This window comes from Neovison vison, chromosome 8 (assembly GCF_020171115.1).
Source record: "Neovison vison isolate M4711 chromosome 8, ASM_NN_V1, whole genome shotgun sequence".
Lineage (NCBI taxonomy): Eukaryota > Metazoa > Chordata > Mammalia > Carnivora > Mustelidae > Neogale > Neogale vison.
In genome coordinates, this window is record NC_058098.1 from 7,953,485 (window position 1) to 7,977,579 (window position 24,095).

Genomic DNA, 24,095 nt, shown 5'->3' on the forward strand with positions numbered 1-24,095 from the left:
AGAGTGAAAAATTGGGAAAGAAATACCTTCTGCGGCAAACTCCCATCCCCAAACTCCATATGGCCAAGGAGCTTGACCATGTGGATTGGCTTAGATCTGCTCAAGCAACTTTTTCCTGTCACGTGGGCTTAAGGTTAAGGAGGGTTGTTCCCCCAACACACAACTGGGAGTCCATGAAGAGAATGAGGGAGAACAGTGACTAGATTGAAAAATAAAATCTTTCCTAGGTCTTTGTAATCAAATAATCACGTTCTAAATCAAATCAGACAGCGTCTTTTAAAGATTCCAAAGCGAAAACTGTTAATATCAATATTACGTGTTATGGGGGCGGTGTAGGTGGAGGAAATCTATTTTGCTATAAATTGGTTTTCAGAACTCACAGTTCCAGTGAAAACTGTATAATCCAAATTCCAAGAGCAAATATGGTACAATATTTGAGGCAAAAGAAAGTGAAAACTTTTGCTCTAATGTATTGTCTATGTTAAACATACTAGCCATCTTCACTCAATGTATAATATCCCCTCCTGAAATCAAGCCAGGGGGATTTGATTCTAAAGGATAGCACAAATCTGATTTTCATTATATCCATCATACCCAAAATTAAAATGTGCAGATATAGTTCTATATTCTAAATAGGAAGTGACTTTTTCCAAAAGCCTAGCCTGGAAGGATGTCAGAAAACTATCCAAATAAAAATCAAATTCTATGTCTGTATATGCAAATCAGCTCCTAACTCAGCTCAAATACTTCTAGATTTCCACACTGGAAATCAGTGGATTTTCCTTGGCTGCTGAAAGCCGATTTCTTGGCCTGACTTCAAAGTTAATGGGTGTCTCTAGAAGTCCCCCCAACACCAGGCTTTTTTTTTCCTTTTCTTTTTCTTTTCCTACTGAAATAGTTGTGTTTTGAGGAGTGGGCTCTGGCTAGGATTTATGAGTTGACACCACTCAGATTTTTAAAGGACCAGCAAGAAAACCATTGACAATCAAAAAATTGATTGATGGAGTTACTGCCACACAACCTGATCATTTTATTGTATAATTTTCCCTCCAGGCTCTTGCATACAAAAAAGGAACCTGCTGCTTCAAAGATAGAATAATTCTGAACCTAGATTCAATGAGTTCTGGCCATTTACCTACCTAAGGGATATTTTCTATTTCTCCACCCTTCTCCCCTTGATCTTAGGCAAGGTTGGCAACTACCACACCCCCCAAAGTATCTGATCATGATTAGTCCAAAGTAAATATCCCATTTTTTTTCAACAATAATTTGGGAGTAAGGATGTTACCACTTCTGGCCTGTGAGATGTATGCTGAGGTAGGTAGGAAATCAAATTACAGAATTTCATTTGAAACAAACCTTTTGCTATGGCCAACCTTCCTTTTTTAAGACATTAGGTTGAGGATGTGATGCCTGGAACCATGGCAGCTATTTTATATCCATGAGATAACAAATAAAAGGATGAAAGCCCATCATTCCCAGAGCCAAAGGATAGAAGGAGCCCGGGTTCTTAAGGACATTGTGGAGCCATTGAACCAATCCTAGAACTTCCTACTCTCAAACTTGTTGTTCTGTATCATTACTAGTAAAGTCACTATTAAGTATTCAGTTACTGATACACAACTCCATCCTCCCTGAAATGGCTACTTACCTGTGCTATGACTTAGGCCAAGTCATTCAATCATTCAGATTCTTCGTCTCTAGAATAGGGATAATGTTAATTACTCTGAACTCTTTAATAATTCAGTAACTATTCCCTGAGATAATATATTAAAAATACCATGCATGAGGTCTGTGGTAAGAGGTAGTTATTAATATCATCTCTAAAAAGTGGGCATGCTCATGTCGGGTGATTCCTCATAATTCAGGCCCATGGGAAAAAACAGCTCTCATAATAGCACAATTAACAACACTAGTATTAACTGAGTGATTGTTATGGGTCAGACACTGTTCTAAAAACTTTATGTGCACTGCCTGATTTAATTCTGCAAACAACCTTCTGATGTGTACACTGTCTGGATCGAGAATTGAGAACACCCAGGTACAGAGATGTTGAGTAGAGACCTTGGTCTAGAGCCTCCATAAGGGCTGGAGTAGAGACACAGGGCCAGGCAGGCTGGAGCCACAGGCTGCTCTCATGAACTCTATGTCAGATTTGCCTGCATTTCAGGCTGACCCCTGGATTCTGGGGGCAGAAACCTTTTTTCAGAAATGCAACTGACTGAATCAGGCCCACATGTGGGAATACATGACCGTGTCTGACCACCAGTCCCCAGTATGTCACCTGGCTTCATTCTCAGCCTGGTTTCCCAAGATGGGCTGGGTCAGAGCCTGGCAGCCCACAGCAGGAGAAGCCCTCCCACAAACACCTGTGGCCCAGTGTTTTTCTTCTTTAGATGGGACAACTCCACTTGTCCACTGTAGCTGCTTTGGGTCTTCTGGTCAGTCTCCGCTGATCTTACATGCCTTCTTCGCCACCTTCGGACTTTTGAGTGAATGATTCCCCAACCTAGATCTTATCTTCAAAGGGAAGATGCTAGAAGTCCTGTCAATAGGTTATAAAATGGAAGGTGGGGAGAGATAGCTGTGATTTAGTTGCCATATTTTGGGGTGCTCCCTTACATTGATTTGTTAATGGGCACCTTCCTGCTTTGCTTGACAATACAGAAATCAAGGGTCCTTCTCGATTTTGATCACTGGGATCACGTGCAAGCCAATGGCATATTCTGCATGAAAGAAAGGAAAATAATTTCTCCACAGGCCTACAGGTGTTTCTGGAAATACCTAAGCTCCCTTCCCCCACTCCCTGATGGCAAGAACGAGATGCAGAGGAAGCTGGGGGTCCAGCACCAGCAAAGACAAATGCAAAGATGCCTTTGGCTCTAGAGTGCCTTCCTCTGAGGCAGAGGATGACAAACCTATCATCCAAAGAGCTGGGTAGTAAATGTTTCAGACTTAACAGGCCACACGTTGTCTCCACTGCCTGTCTTTCATCTTTTAAAAACATTTTGCAGGCCTTTAAAAAAAAAATGTAAAATCCATTTTTTGCTCGGGGTTGTGCTGAAACAGTCTCTGGGACAGATTTGGTAGTCGTTTGCCAGCCCCTGTCTGAGGAAACAAATTTTGGAGCCTTCTCCAGGCCAATTAAATCTGCTGCAGGGATCAATGCAAATCAGGAAATGGTCCAGATGTGACTGGGGCACAGCACAAATGGAGGGAGGCAATGCAAAAGAACAGAATTTGAAATCAGAGTGCAGGTGAATTGGACCCTTCCACCCAAACCCCCCATTACTGGCCATCCCTTCTCCCCGACAGACCTTTCGCGGGTTCTAAGCTCACCAGGTACGTTGCTGGGGGCTGTCAGGAACTTCGCTATGGTTTTCTTGCCAAGTGCCGTTTTTCTTCTGAACTTCAATTAAGAGACAAAGGCAAATGACCGGCCCTGGGGTGAGGTGGGAAGTAAGTCAAGGAGGAGGTCCCGTCTGTGAAATTCAGCGTGGACTTCACGCTATCTTTTCCACAAAGAGGACAGGTCTTCCCAGTTGCATGCAGCAGAAGGTGTCCTTGTCACCGACTCTAAGGCTGGACCTTTAAGGAAATAACGACTCCTGATTTTTATACAGGCCTGGGGTAAGTCGCCTTGATGGCAGGCCAAAGAGGCGGGGCTCCTGGAATGGAAATGGGAGGAGCCTGTTGTCCCTCGGAAGACTTCCTATTTCAGCCTTGTACCTTGCGGAGCACGATTTTTGCTACTTCCGAGTCAGCATATTTGGCATTTTTTTCAGAAATTGGCTGTTTGAAAGCACACTTTGCATCCTTCTCAAAGATGTGCCTGGGTAGAAATGATCATTGGGTCACACCTGTAGCACGTGGACACGGGGGCCACCAGGACTCCCCCTACTTTATAAAGCCTGTTTTGGGGAACGTGTGTGTTTTTCTTTTCACTGTCTTATTACCTGGCAAAATAATCCAGGTGGTGTGTGAATCACCAGTAGAGGTTGTAAAGTCCGAGGAAGTAGACTCAACCTTACAAACAGTGGATCTCAACGAAGGAGGAGATGCCACCCCCGAACCCACAGAAGTAAGACTCAAAAGAGAAGAACGCAAACCACCAAGAACCCTCCTGATGACGTTTCTCAGACAAATGGTAAGCCCCCTGCTCCCAGCAGGGAAAGCTGGAATCCCCAGATCAGCTTCTGAGAGTGAAGGACCTGTCTCAGGTGGGGTGAGACGTAACTGTAGGGGGTAGAGGGATGCACGGGTCATCAGTCCTGTGCAGGGAGATAATTCCCTTTCCTCCTCCTGACTCAGTTTATTGCTAATGCTCCTTAATCTTTCCTTAACTCCTGCTAACTTCCTTTTTAACAAGGAAAGAGCTGATCTTAGGTCCTGAGCTTTGGCACAAGCAGCATCCATGCAGAAGTTAATATTGCTCGCTTTCAATTCAATTTATTTTTAAAGTTTCCTTCTGTGTATGGCAAATGATATTGTTTTTCTCATTATGGTAATGACATGCAGTTTCCTTTGAGAATACATTTATTTACATAAAGAACATAAGGCATTGTTTAAAGGACTAGGTAAGAAATAGGCCAAGTTATATATATTGCTGTTGGAAAAATTCTGGAAGTGATGTGTGAGTGACACAATCTTGGACAAAGCCGATCTAAAAATAATTCCAATTATAAAGTGACAACATAATTTTCTAATCGTGGACACGTATAACTTGGTGAATTTGTCATGCTTTTAGCTTGCATAAAATGGAAAGAATGTGGGCAGATGTTTTTTGGTGTCGCTTAAGTGTCATGTACATTAAGTAACAAAGCATCCAAGAACTTAAATAATATAATGCAACAAAACCCAACGTGGTTGGAAGACAAAAAGCAAAAGCCCATGCAAAAGGTCATCGGTTTAATTCTCTTTTAATGAAAAACAAGAATTTCATTATAGTGCACCATTATATTCAGGAGTATTTGGGAATTTAATCCTTTGAGAAAGCAGCCCTCTGGTTTCACAGGCTCTGCCCAGTAAGGAATTCTTTCTAGTCCACCACACAACATAACATAACATAAAACCCTTGCCAGTGGGAGCTGAGGCATATAAGAAATGACTCTCTTAGAAACTGTCAACAGGAATCATTTTCTTTTGTCATCGGACTGTCAGGGAGTAGGAAGTGTAGAGTCAGTAGTGAGCAGCCTGCATGGCTGGGTCCCCATCTATGCTCCTGGTCATTAACTCTGCGTTTCGGCACCGAAAATGGGGAACAAGATCTGAGATTTTTCAACCAATTTTTACACAATGTCAAGAAAGAAAAGAACATTTGGCCTCTTTCTGGCAACCCAACTACATTACAAACGGCATCTCCAAATAGCTCGTCATGACAGTGAGAGTGATCCAACTTCCCCATTCCTGGTGGGGCTGAGAGCACCACCCCCTCCCCAGCAAATAGTACGACTTTCTCTTCTAAATAACCAACCTGAGACTTCTTCACTTAAAGACAAGAGAATGTAAGAGCCTCCAAATAAAGCATGAACGAATTCTAAACCACCCACTGCGTCCTTTCAATCCAAATCCTTGAATTCTAATGAGGTCCCAGATTACTCCAGTTCACCCTCCAGAGCTATCCTTTAGAGGCTTCTGGGGGATATTTTCTAGCCATAGAAACGGGTTCCTCTGAACAGTTAGGGGAACGAGTTGGAAACGAAAGAGTCCTTTATAACTGAATCTCCATAGGACAAGGGTGGAGATGCATGGGGACACATCTTCCTGGAGCAATCCTCGGTGCGTCCGTAGCATCCGGTCGACAAGGGCCATCGTTCTAATTATGTACCATCCATAGAAAGGGTTACGCCTGGGAGCTTGACCATGACTGCCCTCAATTTAATGTTCAAACTCTAAAGCTCCCATGATTTAGGGGATTTTCCCTAAAAATTCCAGATATCGTAGTGATTCTTGTCTTGCAGTCTGTTTTGTTTTCGTTATAACAATATATTACCATTGTGAATAGTTCAAATACACAGAAAACGTGGGTCTTCCATTTCATCACTGATCCCACGACTCCGTGTTGTCACACCCAGCTCACTTGTTTATGTCACTGGCCCTATCCCTGTGGGTATTTGGTGGTGTATCCCTGATATGGCCCACCCCATTCTTTATAACAATCATGGAATCACATCCTCTGGGTTTATCATACTGGGATTGATGGAAACTGGATTTGTTTCCAACTCGTTGCACTTCATTTGGTCATTCTTTCAACAAATGATTACTGAGTACCCATTGTATTCCATACATTGGGATATAACAATAAGTAGATGTGGCCCTGTCTTCACAGAAAATAAAACCCAGTGAGGAAAACTTGTTTACTTTTGACTCTAGGCCATATGCAGTGAGCACACACCATGGGCCCCAAGCACATGATCTCAGGTGCTTCACTCACGAACCTGACGAACATTCTTGCACACCTACCTTTACGCACATGTGCTAATATTCCCACAGTGCGCATTCCTGGAGTTGGCTGCAGCATTTGTCTTCAGGAAACACTTAGAGTTCACATATCATGACTTCCAAAAGAATTTAAAGTCTGGATTTATGCGGGAGAAGATCGAACCAAACCAAATCCTCCTCTCAGGGCTTGAAACTCCAGACAACATCCGACTCATCACTGAGCTTTTCCCTTTTTATTTTTTGAGCCAAATAAGTGAATGTTCCAAATTGATTTTAGATACTGTTAGCAAAATATAGTTCTTTTCAAAATAACCGATTTAATTGAGGAGGAAACTCAACTGCAAATGCATTAACCTTGTTTTGTGATCAATATCTCCATTCATCAGCATTGATTTCCTACCTCTTCACCTTGGTCTCTCTTAAGTTTCTCTCAGAAAACATATTTTGCTGTCCCATGGCAACATGACTCACGGTTGCATATTTTAAAAAAATAATAAATGCATTGCCCAATTTATTTCCAAAGAGATTTTTTTCTTTCCAGAAACTAACCTCTCGTTAAAAAATAGAAGTAATAGATTATTTTGCAAATAATCTCCTTTCAGGAAAAATAAGTATATTTCAGGAAAAAATAGAGTCCCTACATCCTCATCCGGCATCGGACACACGTAGATCTACTTCACAAAAATGCTGTGGGCTTCTATAGATCTTCAAAATAATTGCAAGGAGTCACTAAGGCATCTGTCATGCCCTAAATAGAAAAAGATTCTTATATGTATTAATTCAAGTGTATGTCAAGAAATTGGATATTTGAAGTGCTAGTGTATTTTTATCAGGTGAGTAGGTGGAGAACTCTATTCATGTGCCCACAAACCAGGTAGGCAGATGAAACCATACGGTGGTAGATAGAAATACAGATATAGGTTTATAATTTGTCAATATTAATAACACCCTGTACTTACAAAGTGCTTTCCTCCTCCGAACTATTGTTGCCTACTGTTTCATTTAATCCTCCTCCTGTCTCTTTCCTTAGACCATTCATTTTGTAAGAAGCTTTTTGTTGGAATAATGTTCTCAGGCACAGAGAAGGACTGTGAGCTTTAATATTGGGCAAATATAAGATCCAAATGAGGATAGAGCAAATATAATATCCGAATATAATATTCGAATGTGATAGGAAATCACAGTCTTCCGTTGCTTACCTTCAATCTATAAATCTAATAAAACCGATTGAAATGTGCCATCTGGAGGAAAAGGGAGGATGGTTTGTTATGGTGATCGTAAAAGAAAAAAACAAGAACAGGGATCTTCTAGCTCAAGTTCTCGATCTCCTGTTCTGCCCTGAGACCTGACTATGAACACAGAGTTGCTCTTCAGGTTTCTGAAAATCACATTTCTTTGGGCAATTCCTGTCTCCAGAGCAGCTTGCTTTCCTTTCTACCCTGGCAGGGGATTCTGTGGTCACTTGGCACTCTCCGTTAATAATTACAGTAATGATGATAATAGCTAGTGTTTATGTATCACGTGCCAGTGGCCTGGCCAGCACCGTGCTAGCCTAGTGCATGCCTTAGCTCATTTATTAGCCTAAAAACCCCAACAACACATCCCTGCCCCCACCGTGCAGAGAGGGCATGAAGACTCAGGGTACTGAAGTGACCGCTCAGGGTCACAGAGCTGGTAAATGGCAGCACCATCGCTCAGACTCCGGTGCGTTTTGCCGTTAAAGCTCACGCCTGTACTTAGACGTGACTGTGCCTTTTGGGCTCCCGGCAGCTGGTTCTCCTTGAGGGTATGTGGAGGTAGAACAGCCCAAACTCCATTTTTGTGATTCTCCTGGTAGTGTTTCCGGTGCTCAGCTCAAGTCCCTGAAATTACAACAAGGCAAGAGAGAGGAGAATTAACACATGACTTACGTAAAGCTGGGAGGGATGTTTTCTGAATTTACTTGTCACTAAAATGAGATTTGCCTTGACTGTGTCGTTTTTGTCTGACAGTCTAGTTCTGTTTCAGTTGGGCATCTTGGTAAAACACGAAGGTTGGACCCATCGCCTTTGTTGATTCTGGAAATTTCTAGCAGGTCTATTTCCTTGGATTTGTGTGACAATGAGGCTGATCTAGTAAACAGTCCTGCACTTTCTTTTTCCAAATGTTCTCAAGCAAGGCTGGCCCATGTAGAACAATGCAGAAGACCCAGAGGAAGAAAAAAAGATAATTGAAAGTATCTTCCCAATTCTTCTTTTAAATCGCAACTTTGGTTGGATTAGATCTCCACCAAAAATATGCTTGCACTCCTTTCAAAGGAATGAGAATGCCCACCCAACATTTCCACTAGAACTTTGAATATCTAAGTGATACATGTTGGAGAGGATTCAAATGCTCCTCAGAGTATCAAGCTATCGGAATGCGTGACACAATAAAGAAATAAAAATGGCTTTATAAACATGCAAAGCTTAGATGTCACAACCAGATTCCAACCCAACACTACTGGCTGGATGCCTTGAGATGCTTCACCTTTTGCTCTCATCAATAAAAATAAGCCCCTGGAAGAAATTTGCTCAGTATTGAACTAGAAAACCTCTGAAATTGTTTCTTTGGTAGCCTTCAAATTATTCTTTAGGGTATTAGGTAGTCCCTGGAAAAAAAATCTGGGTTCCTTTAAACAGGAACTTGATTTTTGACAGCTGGAGAAAATGGGCTTCTGTGGTTATGGTCCTTTGAATACAAAGCCCAACGTGAACTATTTGACTTGGTCTCTGAAAGGACTCTGCAAAGATGAGAGCCGGATAGAAAGAAAACAAAGAGAGGAAGGGAGGGAGGGACTTCGTAAGACCCTTAGTCTAAACTCAGAATGCAGTTACTTCGCATATATACAGCTTTTTGTGCCTCAAAATGAATAACAGAGGAAAATCCTAGAAAAGCTTGAGAGCGTCTCTTTTTTAAAGAAGAGGAAGTTGAACTTCTTTGCATTGATCTCCCTGACAGCCAGAGGGGCTGTTTTCAGGATAGTAATCTAGATCACTGCTGCCAAGAAAGCCTTCTGATTCAATCCCAATTCTCCTCCAAGGGCTCGAAAAGACAGGGAGGGGAAGAAAACAGATTGCAACCTTCAACTGGCAGAGGACCTAACGGATATCAAATTGAAACCACTAAGGGGAAGTTAAAAATCTCTCTCTCTCTTGGACAGGAAAGTGGCCCCAGGAGCCATGCATGCCCCTTGATCTCCATTCAGGTTTAGCTTAAAAAACCATTTTGTATGTTTGTTTGGCTGGTTTTGCCCCTCAGCACTACCCGAAGGCCAGCTAGTGAGGATGTGACACCATAGTCTAAAGGACACTAGGAAATGTGTTTGGGTAGGAAAGGCTCTTAATGATGGCCTGAATTCTGGAGGCCAGAGAACTGGCAAATGGCAAAAACCTTTGGATGCAATGAGAAGGCTGTCAGAGCTGGTTACAGGGAGAGAAATAATAACCAAGAGAGTCAATTTCTTTTTCTAAATGTTCTCAAGCAAAACTGGCCCATGTAGAACAATGCAGAAGACCCAGAGGAAGAAAAAAAAAATTTTCCATCTAAATGGATCTAAAGTGTATGTAGAGGACAAACCTATCCTTTTTGCCTCTGGGCTGAACACCTTGGTGAAGCCCATGACCGTGATGTCCCTAAGAAAAGCACATGGAACTTCCAGACACCAGGGGGTTCAGGCTGAAGAAAGATTTCTTCCATTGCTAACCAATCAAGAAGCATGTATCAAGGTTCTGCCAAGCTCTGTGAAGGTTGTTTCGGAGGTAGGACAAGATCTAGAAATTGTCATACTGCCTTAAACTGTTGACAGTCCTCGTCAAGACTTCTCAATCTTAGCAGCACCAAGTAATATTTAAGGATGAGCCTGGTTGACCTCTGAGGAAGGGCATGTTCCACAAACTTCCCTGTTTGAGATGTATGAACCTCCAGCTTATCCAAGCCCTTATTATCTTTCCTAATCAGGGGCTTTGTATTAGATGCTCAATTTAAAAAAAAATGTGTTCATTGAATGGTGCCTCCTACCTTGGAGGGACAGTACAGGGAGGCGGTTAAGAGTATGGAATATGAAATCATTGCTCGGTATCAGATCCGGACTCCCTAACCTGCTAGTTCCATGACCCATGCTGGTTTCGTTGAGTTTCCATGTCCTTGCCTGTAAAATGAGGCAAATAAAATTATTTTTCCATCTTAAGGTTCTGCATGATGAATAACTGAACTAAGTAGGGAGGGTTATTATCTCATGAACACACTGCCTGACCCTCAGTAAGCACTCCACTAAAAGTTAGCTTTCATGAATAATAATTTTTATTGTCTTTACTAATATGAGTACCATACCTCAGGTTACAGAGACATATATTAATCAGTCAAAAATTATTTGAGTGCCTTGATGTTTTTACCTGTTCTCAATGCAGGTGTTAGAGTTTCTTGCCATCTATTGGCAGAACAGCTAAGATCATAACAATGGGAGCTGAAGTCTTCCTTTTGCCCCCCCATTGCTTACCCCCTGTTTCCTACACTCCCTGTGGAGGAGATAATGAACAATGACCAAATATGTGGGAATTAAACCCGAGGCAACATTGTTGCTAAGAACTGGACAATTCATTACCAAATTTCTCAGGTACTTTATCAAGCATTGGGCAGAGAGCATTATTGAATTGACAGTTGAGACAGCAGACCCCAGTATTGGTCTGCATTTGTCTATGCCAGTTAGCTTTAAAAAGTGATGCTTAAACTCAAGTATGCTTCAGAATCACCTGGAGGGCTTGTTGCTCAGCCCCGCTCCCCACCCGCCCCTGAGAGTTTCTGATTCAGTAGATCTGGCGTGGTTCTCAAGAAATGGTATTTCTAACAAACTCCCAAGTGATGCTGAGGCTGTGGCCCTGGGATCACAATTTGAGAACCCTTTGTTGAGCGTGTGCTTTCAGGAGCCAAAGCTGTGAATTCAACCCAACCAGCACTATCCTGATACCATGGGCCACAGCAGCCACTAAAAAGGAAAAAAATAGGATAGTCAATAAACCCCACCTCTCTGTGAGGAGAAAAAAAAATACAAGGAAACACCCACCACCTTAAATGTTACCAGTGGAAGTCTACCGATGGTTTAATTGTTCATTCATTCAACACGTCCCACCACCTCCTGGTTCCACCATTGGCATTTTGGTCACCGTTTCTTTATCCCAGGATTACCTACTCCCAGGGTTTAAGAGTTCCATTGTTGTTGTTATGTGGGGAAGCCAACTCTTGACTATAATCGGACTCTGGTTACAAACCCCATGGAAATTGTGTATCTCGTGAGTAATGTGTTTCTAGCTGGTCTTCCATTTGTCTCGACCCAGAATCTCAATCATGAATGACTGAGGTCATCCATTTCAGAACTCCTGTGCGTTCTCCATGTTGCTGTGCTCATGGTAGCTGAAAGGCCGTTGTCTGTTTGTTATTTTAGTCAGTGAAAGGGGATGGAGGGATCACCCACTCAGAAGAAGTAAATGGGAAGGACTCCAACCATCAAGTAAGTGATCCGTGAGATCTACTCGGTGGTGGGTTGAGCTTGCATGTTCTGCCTTCTTTCCAGCTTAGTTGCCCATGCAGTTCTCAGCCACAGACAATCATTTACCAGCTCTGGGTTAAGCACCTGCTGTATGGTAGGCACTATCTTGGGCTCTGCAGATATATGCATGAACAAGCTTGAGTTTCCTGGCCATTTCATATTTAACAAATGTTTTTCCCTCTTCTCTACCTGGCAAATCCCTTCCTATCCTTCAGGTCTTGGGCTAAAGGTCACCTCCTCCAAGAAGTAGATGTTCTACTTCTATCCATCATCAGTGCATCTTGTTCTTTTACTTTGTGGAATTGATCACACATTGTAACAAGTCATTTGTCTATTAATTATGCTTCCTTTACCCTTTCCTTTCCGTGTCTGGGGCATCTGTGGAGCAAGGGAGGAGGCTCTTTGGTTTTTCTATCACATTGCATAGTGTCTGGCATACAGTAGGAGCTCTTTCTTGAAAAAAAAAAAAAAGGGGGGTGGGTGAAAGATTTGGGATCCCATGGGGTTTTTTCCATTATTTTCTCCATTCTAAAGAAACCTAGCTATGACATTGTTATAATGATGCAAATCATTTTTTAATGGGATCGTCTCATGCTCTACACCCCATTTTATTACCTGCGTGCTTTCGTAACTTAGAAATATAGCTTCACAAAAGTGTCCTCAAATATTCTTCTACTGATGTTTGCGATACAGAGAACTGGTTAAGAACATGAGTTGCAGGCTCAGACCACCTGTGTTCGAACCCTGGCTCCACTCCTTTTAATCTGTGTGATTAAAAACAGCTGACCAAATCTCTCTATGCCTCAGTTTCCTCATCTCTACAATGGAGCTAGGAAAAGTACTGCTTCGTGGCATTGTCCTCCTTTATATGTCAACACATGTAAAGCCCCTGGAACAGTCCTAGTACCGCAGACCCAGTAAATGTTAGTTGCTATGGGAGCCACACGGGCTGCCGTACAAACGACCAACAGACTCAATGGTTTAACAACAGAAATTTATTTTCTCACAGTTTTCTATGAAAAATCCAAGATCAGGATGCTAGCGTGGTTTCTGGCAAGGAGAGCTCTCTTCCTGGCTTTCCTCCAGCTGATTTCTGTTATGTCTTCCCATGGTGGCTCTTATAAGGACACTAATCCTATTGGATGAGGACCCCAACCTATGACCTCAATTAACCCTAGTTACTTTCTTACTCCAAATACTTTCACACTGTGGGTTGGGGCTTCAACACAGGAAGCCATAGAGGTGGCTATTAGTTTGTTACTATTACTGTTATGCTACTGATAGGAAATTACCACACTAGTGTATTGTTCATAGCACACAAATGGACAACAATAGCTATAAATAATTTGTTATATTTCTATTTCTATATTAATTGAATTAGACCATATATTTCAACAGGGAATAGGTTGCTTTTTGCTACACTCAAATTATTTTTGTTTTTCTTTTTCAACTTCTGAGTATGCTTGCCCCCCCCGACCCATTCTCTCGACCACTTCTGAACCCAAAATCCTGAAGTTCACTACCTTGAAAATAAGATAAATTTACTTTATTCGTTACGAAACATCCAGATATCGTTGTACATTTTGTCTGGGATCTGAACGTGAAACCGGGGTGCCAGTCACCTTGGTGATTCTGAAATGGATGTGAAGTCCGTGAAAATCTGAGGGAGCTAGAAACTTCATTCCATTTACACTTACGAGGAGTGTTCCGAGTATCCATTACAGAGCCCTGGATCCAGACTTGAGATGGGTGATCTTGGAGATATGATAAATATTTAGTTTCATTTGGGGGGGGTGGGAAGAGACAGTCTCTGTTCCTTTCCAATTCGCCCCCTCAGGGTTATAAAAATCTTGGTTGATGATTCCAGGAGAAGCAGCCTCGGGCACCTCCTGGTCTAAGGTATGCTTCCAAGGTCTGAATCAAACGGGATGGTCCCATGACCTTGTCCTCCAGCTTTCTGCCAGCATCACTGGGTTCTAGGGGAGGACATACTCAAGACGATTTGGATGAGAATAATTTTTGTTATAAATTCTGAGACAGAGTCAGATCCCAAGCAAATATTTTTAAATCATCTACGTTTCGTGATAAAACAATCATCACACAGTTTTAGATTCTTAGCTTACTTTGAATATAAGGAACCAGCCATCTGTTATTCTCAGAAATTTGTTTCTAAGCCATTAAGAAGAACATTTAAGCCTAATAGCATGGCATAACCCTGTGGTAAATGGAGCTGATCCATTGAAAGCTCTCCTCCTGGAAAAAAAAAAAAAAAAATCAATGTCCTGTGAAAGCTATTGATGTGTGGGCACTTCTCCCTCCCCACCTCACAGTAATTTGCTGAGGAAAATAGTGTAGAAACATCTGGAAGGCGAGTTGGTGGCCATTCATTCAACCCATTTTGGTGGAGACTTACTATGTGTCAGATGAGGTGCTGGGAATGAAGCCACGGAAGACAGAAGAGTTTTGTTCTCCAGAGCTCCCCCTCCAGCAGAGGGAGGCGGGTGGAACACTCTCAAGTGAGCCAAGAAATCCCCAAGATTAAGGCAAACATAAAGAAAACACAGCAGTGTTTTGTCAGAGAGGAGTCGGGCTTCTTTAGACCGTCTAACCAGGGACTGAGTCTCCAAGGAGGCAACATCAGAGCTGAGACTTGACACAAAAAAGCAGCAATCCTGTCAAAGCCTATGAGCACACTGAGACGTTAACAGTGAATGTGAAGCCCCTTTTTTTGAGAATAAGTTTGTTCGTGGAAGAAGGGGAGGCCATGTGTCTAGAGCAGAAGGAACAGAACGGAAAGGGATAAAAGATAAGGTTGGAGAGGCACAGGGACACTTGATTTAACAAGTATTTCCTGAGCCCTTTGTCTGTACCTGGCTCTCAGCTCCACACAGAAAGAATCGGTCAGGAAGATTCGCTGTGGGCAATGTTGGGTCAGGATGACCAACTCTTCCCAGTTTGCCTGAGACTTTGTGTTTTTAAAGTTAAGTTGTGTGTCGTGGAACCCCCCTCTCCCAGACCCAACAAGAAGGTGGGCCCCCCGATGTTTGGCCTTTCCCATGGGCCAGAAACCATGTGATACAGGCTTTCCGTGATTGGCTACTTTTATCCTCAGACCACCATGAGGTACGATGTCTTTGTTGCGTCCACACAGATGAGGAAGCTGAGAGAGCAAATGACTTATTCCAGGTCATACAGCAAGGATGTGATGGAACCAGAGCCACGCCCTGCTCTTTTGACCACAAACAAAAAGCCCTTAACAAATAACTGGATCTTACCATCTTCTATGCAAAAAAAGAACAGTCAACAGGGTGTTCAAATGGCCTGTGGTCTTTCTGACGAGCATCATGGTGGGGATTTCTGTCTCACTGTACAGGGATATCCGCTCTCCGCTCTCTGTAGGATTTGGGCTTCTGTATCTTACTTCGCATTTGCTGCAACTTTGGCAGCCAGGGTCTGATGGGAATATTCAGCAGGCCGTGGCAGGACAGCTTATTGGGGTGACTCGGTTTCGGATGTTTTTTTTCTCCAAGGAATTCTGCCCTCATGAGACTCTTGGGACTGGGGAATCTTCTGGCTTCTTGCTCATTTCTAAGGGTTATATTGATACTGATAAGAAATGATAGTTCTTTGCTTATTGTTTTCTCCATCAGACTGCAACTTTATCCGAGGAACTTTCTCACTCAGGAACAATCTATCTCTTTTACAAATCAGAAATTATAAACATATATTCAGTGGGTCAAATGTGGCCCATGGGGCTACTGGTGTTGTGGCTGTTTTCAAGTTTCTATGCGAAAAACAGAAGACTGGACAGCACTGGGGCTGTAATCCTGCACAGGGTCTTGGCTGGCTCTGAGCAGCTCTTACCCCTTTGGACAGGGCAGGTGAAAATTCACCACAATTCTTCCCACCACTCCAATTTTCTCCCTAACATCAAAGCCAGAATTGCTTGAACTGGTGTTCTTCTTACACTAGGGACATATGTCTTACATTGCTTTCCCAACTGGGGAAATAAGTCTCTTTGTGATTATTTTTACCCCTGGCATTGGTCATGTTTTTATTTCATCTGTCTGGCCCCTATCATAATTTCAGTTCAAGTAAATTATGGGGAAAAGGCTTTTACAGATTTTGTTATCTGTAATTTACCTAGAATTTTCTAGAATTTTGGATTGTATAGCTTCATCCTTCCAAACTGTAGGAACCAGGTAGGATTGCAAAAATCTCTCTTCAGCGTGAAAGATGTGCATTCAAAACTCAAAACACTTATGTTCTCTCACCACTGTTTTATAGACAAAAGAAGAGTTTCACACCAGAAACTAAGGTAGACATAACCATGAAAAAAGACTAAGCATCCCCAGGAAAAGAATCACATGTGGTTGTTAAGCGGGAAAAACCCTCTCAAAGCTGGCTTAAGCACAAAAGGGCTTCAGGAACAGCTAGATCCAAGGGCATATCTGAGGCTATCAGCATCTGGGTTCTTTCTCCTTCTCTCTCTCTCTTCATCTCTCAGCTCTGCTTTTCTCTCTAGTGTCTTCCTTTTCAAGCAGGTTTTTCCTGAAAATGGTGCTGGCTCTGGAAGCTCCAGGCTTTTATCTTCACGGTTCGGAATCTAATGGAGGGTGGACAGATCTCTCTTGGGTGGTTTAGCAAGGTTCTGGCATTAGCTCAGTTTTTATCTGCGTCCAGCCAGCCTGAACCGATCACAGCAGCCCGATCACGTGCACAGCTCTGACCAGCCAGGTCCGAGTCCTGTGCCTTTGTCCAGGGGAGGAATTAATTTGTCTGAACCCACGGTGAATAAAGGAGAGAAAAGTGTGATTCTCCAAGGAAAACCCAAGTTCTAGTCCCAGAAGAAGGAGAGAAGAATCTTGAGTAGGAAAACATAAATAGATAAATTATTAGATAAACATATAAATGTCTCCTACTGGGACCTTGAACCATCATAAGTATTTGTACCTTTTTCTTATTTTTTTTTTCATTCCATCCAAGACTCATGAAGGTAGACCCCATCCAACATTTGAACGCCTCTGTTCTGACATACTTAGTCCCCTGCTATGGAGCGTGGTCTTCCAGCCCCTAAACACACATTTTGTTTGACTTTGCCGCAGACGTCAGACTCACCAGGGAAGGCCGTCACACCCCCAGAGCCGGAGCCGGCGGGAGCAGGCCAGAAGAGCAAAGAGGGTTCCTCCAAGGACAAGAAGGTGGCGACTGAGGGGAACAAGCAGAAGAGCCACAAGCAGGAAGCCAAAGAACCAGCCCAGTGTGCGGAACCGGCCATGGGTGAGGCGAACTCGCTGCAGAATGGGGACAAGCCCCACAAGAGGCAGGAGAAGCGGCGACAGTCCCTCGGAGGCTTCTTTAAGGGCCTGGTAGGTAGATTGTTGGTCTCTTCTTTCGAGGCTCTTGGGCCAGGAATGTGGTTCCCACCTTCAAGGTGGGACTGGCCTAGACCTTGGTCAAGGAAATGCTGATGGAGATCGGGCTGTCTGGCAGGTGCTGGGCTAGGCTCAGAGAGCAGCGTGGGCAGAGAACTCACCACTGGCGGCGGCGGGGGGAGGGGGGGTTCAATCAGGTGCAGATGGCTGGGGGCAGGGACACTGAGTGGACCAAGAGTGGGGAGGCAGAAGACAGGGGGTTGAAAGGAGTGTCGGGGGAAAGCTTCTCCGCAGAGATCACGTCCAAGGTGAGGCCTCAGATGAGCCTGTGGAGGAGGAGGCAAGGGAAGGCCTGAAGGCCGAGTGTGTCCCAGGGATGGAGAGACAGCACAGAAGTGAAATCATCCAGCGGGAAGAGAGCGCAGGAGGACAGAGGCAAGGTGGCAGGAATGGGTGTTGATGGGGAACATCCGTGTTCGTCTGTGGCCAAAGGGAGCCTTGAAGTGTTTAAATCAGGAAGCTGCTCTGAACGTGACCTTGGGTGGTGGGTATACAGAGGTGACTAAAAATTAGCTCCTGCCTTCCAGAGAGGCCTGGTCCAGGGTGAGGGGAGCCCAGACATTCAACGATTAATTAACCTCCGAGTTAGTGTGTGTGTGTGTGTGTGTGTGTGTGTGTCTTTGTGGTTCTTCTCCGTCTCCTCCCCTGGACTGGCGGCTTTGGGAGAGCTGCGACCAATGACACTCTCATGAGCAGCCGTGCTGGCCTCCCCAGAGTGGGGGCTGGAGCATAACAGACAGCAAAGCAGGGGCTGTTGAATGAGGGAAGGAGTGGATGGAGTGAAATACGGCAGTAGTAAATGTCTTCTTATATTTAGGATAATATTGATCCTGGCAAATAAGGAGAGTTGGAAGGTCATTAATCAAAACTTCAGCAAGGAGGTCAAGTCTCCAATATGGAGAAACAGGTCAAGTCATACTTGGGCCCCGGGGGAGGTGGCTTGAGCCCGTAACGCAGGACAAGGAAATCACAGGGACAGTCGCCACGGGGCTGGGGTCAGCTGGGGTCAGCTGCAGGCCGTGATGGAGCTGGGGCAGGAGCTCAAAGCAAGCGACTGTGAAGCAATTGATCGGTTCCTGATTGCCCCAGTCGCTGAACACCTGTAGGAATTAGTGACTCTGATGGATGGAGTTGGGGGAGTACAATGGTTCCCCTGGGCCCAAGGTTGGTCTCCAAACAGCATCTATGGGAACCTGTTAGCAACGCAGACTCTCGGGCTCCGTGTCTGTTTTATGGATGAATGTCTTCATAGTCCGTCTGCTCCGTGTCTGAGGACGGGTATGGAAGCTCAGGGTAAGGCCGTGCTTGAAGTCATGGTTTGAGGCTGTTTGGAAATGGGAAGCACGGGTACAGAGCCCCTCTCCCAACCCCAAGGCTCTAGGTTTTAAGCCCTCCCTGGGTTTTAAGAGATGATGAAGACCAGAGACCGACCATCAAGGCGGGGAGGGGGGAGAGGAAGCCTAAAGACTGATCACACTTTGAGTGGTTTTGTTGGAAAATTTGTCCCCGTTCTCTGCTCTAATTCCTTGGAGAGGAGTGTAAATCCTTTTCCAGACAGTTCCAAACTGACTGTGCACTTTTTTTTTTTTTTTTTTTTTTTTTTTGCCCAAAGTTCTGGTCGACCCATTCCCTGCCAAGCCACAGTGTCTGGGGTGTGTACCGCGTGGGGAGGGCGCTGTTCTGGGAAGATGCTGAGCTCATGGGCCAGTGAGTTCCCCACTTTCATGGTGGTTTTTTGTTGTTTTCTGAGTTTTATTTTATTCGTTTTATTTAATTTTTTGGTCAGAGGCTCATGGAATGTTCTCTGTATATCTCTTTACCCACGAAATCCCTGGAGCTAACAGGGTGCCTCTCATCCAGTAGTTCTGAACCCGTGATTTTCTCTGCAGGAGACACTCAGCAATGTCCAGAGACCATTCTGATGGTCACTACGGGGAGTAGGTGCTGTGGGGACATTGTGGGTAGAGACCAGGGATGTAGATAAATGTCCCACAGTGCACAGAACAGCCATGGGGCTGTAGTTAACCTTCAGTGTGATAGTCATGGGGCAGGTACATGAGATAAACTGCCCTAAACTAGTGGGGCATTCCTGATTGTCCCTGTCCCTGAATATCTGTGGGTATCAGTGACCTTTGATAGATGGGGGTAGGGGAGCCCAGAGTGTCAGTGGGGCCAGAGCTGAGAAGCCCAGAGGTGACCACACAGCACCTAGGGCAGTGGAAAGAACAGAGCAGTGCCCAGGAGCCTGTGCTGTGAATTTGGGCAGCTTCCCTGGAGTCCTGGACCTACCACTTCCTAGCTGTGTGACCTTCGGTTAGTCATTTCATCCCTCGGAGCCTCAGGTTGCCCCTGTGCAAAGTTGAGGTGATAAAGACAGCAACCACTCTAGGGTTCCTGGGGAATCGAGTGAATGTGTGTCCTCAGGGGTCCAGTACCTGACATGAAGCAGGAATTCCGTAGTACATGCTACCATTTCCCCGGCAAATACTCCGGGACCTTGCGTTTGGACTGGAGCCTGACCCCCAGCAATTGTCCCCAGTTGGGACATTGGCTCACAGAGCTGTCACCTAAGCCCATGTGGGACTCCTCCCCCACAGCTCATCCTCCCTGTCCGCATGCTGCCTCCCTTTCTCCCTGCCCAAGGCCGTCTGCCCCAGTCGGTTCCCAGATTCACTGCCTGCCCATCCCTGCTTCCTCTTCGCCCTCCAGGAGCGGTCCTCTCTGCTCGGCTCCTTCCTTCGCTCCTTCGTCGTGCTGCCTGGATTCTAATGGGGGCAGCCTCCTTGGCATTTCGAGCTGCGTCTGAAAAAAAAACTGGAAGGAAACCTTTAGAACTCATCAAGGGCCACTGTTTGCAAGCATTTGGCTTTTGAGCAGAGGGACTCAGTTGAGAAAGGAAATGTCAGAATGTCTCGTGTGTATGTGCGTGTGTGTATGGACAGACACATACATGTGTCTGTGGAAACAGCTATTTGATCAACATGGGCTCTGACTGGAGAAGGAGTCTTTTCCCCACCCCCTCTTTTGCCCAAGAATCACCCACTCGATGGTGCCCTCATCTGTCCCACTGCCGCGGATCCCTGACGCGCTCCAGTGGTGCTAGGAGTCCGTTTTACAGAGGAACGGAGATCAGAAAGAAGATATTCCCCTGCCTGTCACCTTTGGCCCTGTCCACTGGGCACAGGCTGACCTGAGGCAGGGCTTGGAAAGAGTGGACAAGACCCAGGCTGGAGCCTGGAGAGCAGTGCTCTGAGGTTCCGATTCCAAGTCCGGGGGGCCCGTCCTATGCTCCCTAAGCCGGTCCTGACTTCTCTTAGAGCCTGTTGCACATCTGTACAACTGGGCTAATCGTCACTGCCTGTCTCACTGGGCTGGCGAGAGGACCAGACGAGGGTGAGCTTGGCCAGGCGAAGGGCAGGCCTGAGACCATAGGCAGGACGGAGGTGACCTCAATACTTCTGATCGCCAAAATCCATGCCTCATGGGGGCCAGAAGGGGGACTCGCTTTACCTTGGAGCAGACCTCTGAGATAAGCTGTAATTCCCCCACTGGAAAGATGAAGAAACTGAGTTCAAAGAGTTAAGTCATTCCTCCAAGTTGTCACAGAGCCGGAAAGCGATAGAACTGGGCATTGCATCCCACATCTGGTGGGAGACCTTTCTGTCATCCCCCACTCATGCAAAAGGGTCTGTTTGTTTAACATAAGACCTGGCATGGAGTAAGTGCGAGATAAAGGGCGGTCACCGCTCGTGATAGTTCAGACTTTCATTAGGGTGCAACTTCTTTATATTTTTCTCCAGGGACCAAAGCGGATGTCGGACGCCCAAGTGCAAACAGACCCCGTATCCATCGGACCGGTTGGCAAATCCAAGTAAACAAATCACTACAGTTCCCACCAAGTTGTCCTGCCAGCAAGAAGTCTGCTCCCTACTCCATTTCCTCCCCGAGCCCACTCCGTGTACATAGTTCTCTTTTAATGGCCATCCAATGAAATTCTGCCTACAAATTAAGCCTGAGCTGTTGTATATTGAGGTGTATTATTTACGTCTCTGGTCCAGTCTTTTCCGGGAAGGAGTCGTCAAGATGGTTTAGCCGGTGAACCAGTCAGGTCGGGAGGCTTGATGGTTGCCAGGCAGGGGTGGAGCGGGCGGAGGAAGGCATTCCGAGTAAGTTATGTGAAATGGCAGGGGCAAGTAAGTTGCAGAAAAAGAATGCCGGCTGGAAGGAATTAAGCTTTGTAGGAAATACACGCTCATCCTCTACACTCAAAGAGGAGAGACAAAAATCCGTTTAAGTTCACATTTCTGGGAGGGACAGCATGGGCTGGGGTGGGGGGGTGCTGGGGTTGCCAATTTCCTGGAATGGAATGTGTGGGGAATGAAAAAGGAATGAATAGGCGTTGCTTGTCGAATAGGGTCCTTGAAAGTTATTGATGAGAAAGGGAAAGATTGACCGCAGAAGGTTTGAAATGATTGGGGGAAACAGTTGCTTTTTGAAACTCAGTGAGGAGGGCAAGGATTACAACTTCAAAAAAAGAAACAAACAACAACAAAAAAAGCAGAACTTGAGTGAATGAAGTTGCAAGTCTACTTTGCAACACAAGGGGGCACTGAGGTCTCCATTTTAATCCTGCATCCCGTAGCCCTAACAAAGATTCGGTCTCTGCGATCTCACATTATTAATGCTTCTCAGATGGCGGAGGGGCTTGCTTCATCTGTTCTGTCTGACACTTATCTCAAGTCTGTCTGTAATTTCCTAATGTTCTCAGGATGTTTTCTGATAAAACCCTCCCCATAACCCCAGTTAATAAAAATTTCTGGAAGATTATTCAAATACCCGAGGTTTTCTTAATACGTGTACAGAGGAGTAAATAGGACCGTGAGTCTATTAAAATGTAATTCAAAGTAGCATATGATTGACTGATACCATGTATACTGTATCTTTTTTTTCTGATTTAATAAAAAAAATACATTTACATCTAAAGCATCTTTTAATTTTCAACTTTTAAAGCAGGGCTCTTGTACTCTCGGAGACAGCTTTCTTGTCCACAGAATAACATCAGTCTTCTTCCTCCATCTTGTCCTCCCTCCCAGATGCTCCTAGATTTCCGTGTATATGGGCACGTGCCCATAGAAATGGGTGCACATATATTTGCATAGATACACGGGCACTTATATAAAAGCACCGCCTGAGCCCAGGCTGCCTAGGGCAGAGCCTGAGGCAGAGATTCCGGAGCCTGTGATAAACCGGAGGAGGACTTCGGGTGGAGAGAGGAAGCGACCCACAGGGCAGGGAGGTTGCTGAATGAGGATCGGCCTCAGCTGGAGTTGAGTTTCATCCTGAGCTCCTAGGTGGCGCTGGAGCACGACTTGCACCTTCCACTCGGTTCGACCTTGAGCCAAGGGGAGCCGGCCCTTGGACCCTTGCTGCTGAGTTCCCGCACACCCTGGGAAGTGGTGGGACAGGCAAGGTGCTCCCACTGCGCTGGGCAGTGGGAAGCTAGAGGATGTGTGCCTGGGCCATGTCCACTATAGATAGGCACATGATATGCAGATAATGTATTTGCATCGATGTAGGGAACAGTCCATACATATAAATGTACTTTACATACAGAAGTGGAGAAATGTATGTCCACATCCATACTCAACATATTACATACAAGAATAAATGAATGCACATTCACATGCATACGCATACAAATAGATCCGCAGATACACACTAGCTTGTAAAAATCCATCAGACAATGATCTGACGTAAACATTGAATACGGTCTTCTGACAAGTTTTCACATTAAGTAAATAAAACCAGGGCTTTGGCAAAAGAAAAAAAAAAGACATTTGGAAAAGGTATTCAGGAAAACGATGGTATCCCTGAAAAACCAGATGTGGGGGGCCCGTTGCGGTGGGGGTCTGCTAGCGCTCTCAGCTTGGATGGCCCAAGGCTAGTTTCAGATAAAGATCAGAGGCCCTTTCCTTAGCTTCTTCAGACCTGCTGCCCAAACCTGGAGATCAGTGTCTGTGGCTCACTCAGCTGAGAATGACTTCATGCCACTTCTGGTCTGAATGCTTAACTTGGCATGCGTCAGGAAAAAAATCCTTTGGGGAAGCCCTTACTGGCAGGGTGACTTTCCTCCACCAGCACCATCAGGGAGCCTGGGCTGATTCAAGAAAACCAGGCAGCTGATAATTCCTTTGTCCCCGAGCACCAGGGGGGGGTCGCCTTGTGTGACCTTTGGTGAGCTCTGGGCCATACTAGTCCATTGAGAAAGGTGACAGTTTCATTTGCAAGTTTCACCTCACTGGGCACAGGGGCTTTTGGCCCAGATGAGAAACGCCTCCAGGCAGGACTGAGTCACTAAATGCAGAAGAAGCCCTCCCATCCCCCAACTCCCCGGGGCGGGGGTGGGGGGAAATATTTTTAAAAAATATTTTCAATGATGTTCTTTGCTGAGAACCTCTCTGCACAGCCAACACTTTCTGTAACGGTTCCATAGTGCCCTGGCCAAAAAAGAGAGCAAGCTTTTAATGAAATTGCTTGGGGTTGTCATAGTTGTTGTTTTTAAAGGCAAGAAAACTTAAGCCAGAGCAGACTCAGACAATGACTTATCTGGGGGATTGGAAAGCTAGCTGTAGCCTCAGAACCATGATAAACCCTCA

The 24,095-nt window shown here is 45.0% G+C and overlaps 1 protein-coding gene across 9 annotated transcripts in view; it reads left to right on the plus strand.

Moving 5' to 3' along the window:
- The window catches only part of BCAS1 (brain enriched myelin associated protein 1), a 93,723-nt gene extending 71,301 nt beyond the window's left edge, over nt 1-22,422 (plus strand). For 4 of the 9 annotated variants that reach the window (XM_044262806.1, XM_044262807.1, XM_044262804.1 and 1 more), the window contains 2 exons: nt 17,110-17,373; nt 21,240-22,422. In XM_044262806.1, the coding sequence (XP_044118741.1) occupies nt 17,110-17,373; nt 21,240-21,314 (339 nt within the window). In that variant the 3' untranslated portion in view covers nt 21,315-22,422. Of the gene's footprint in view, nt 1-3,973; nt 4,148-11,899; nt 11,966-17,109; nt 17,374-21,239 lie in introns of all 9 variants that reach the window. The other 5 variants (XM_044262801.1, XM_044262798.1, XM_044262803.1 and 2 more) reach the window with 3 other exon arrangements.
- Nucleotides 22,423-24,095: the final 1,673 nt, after the last annotated feature.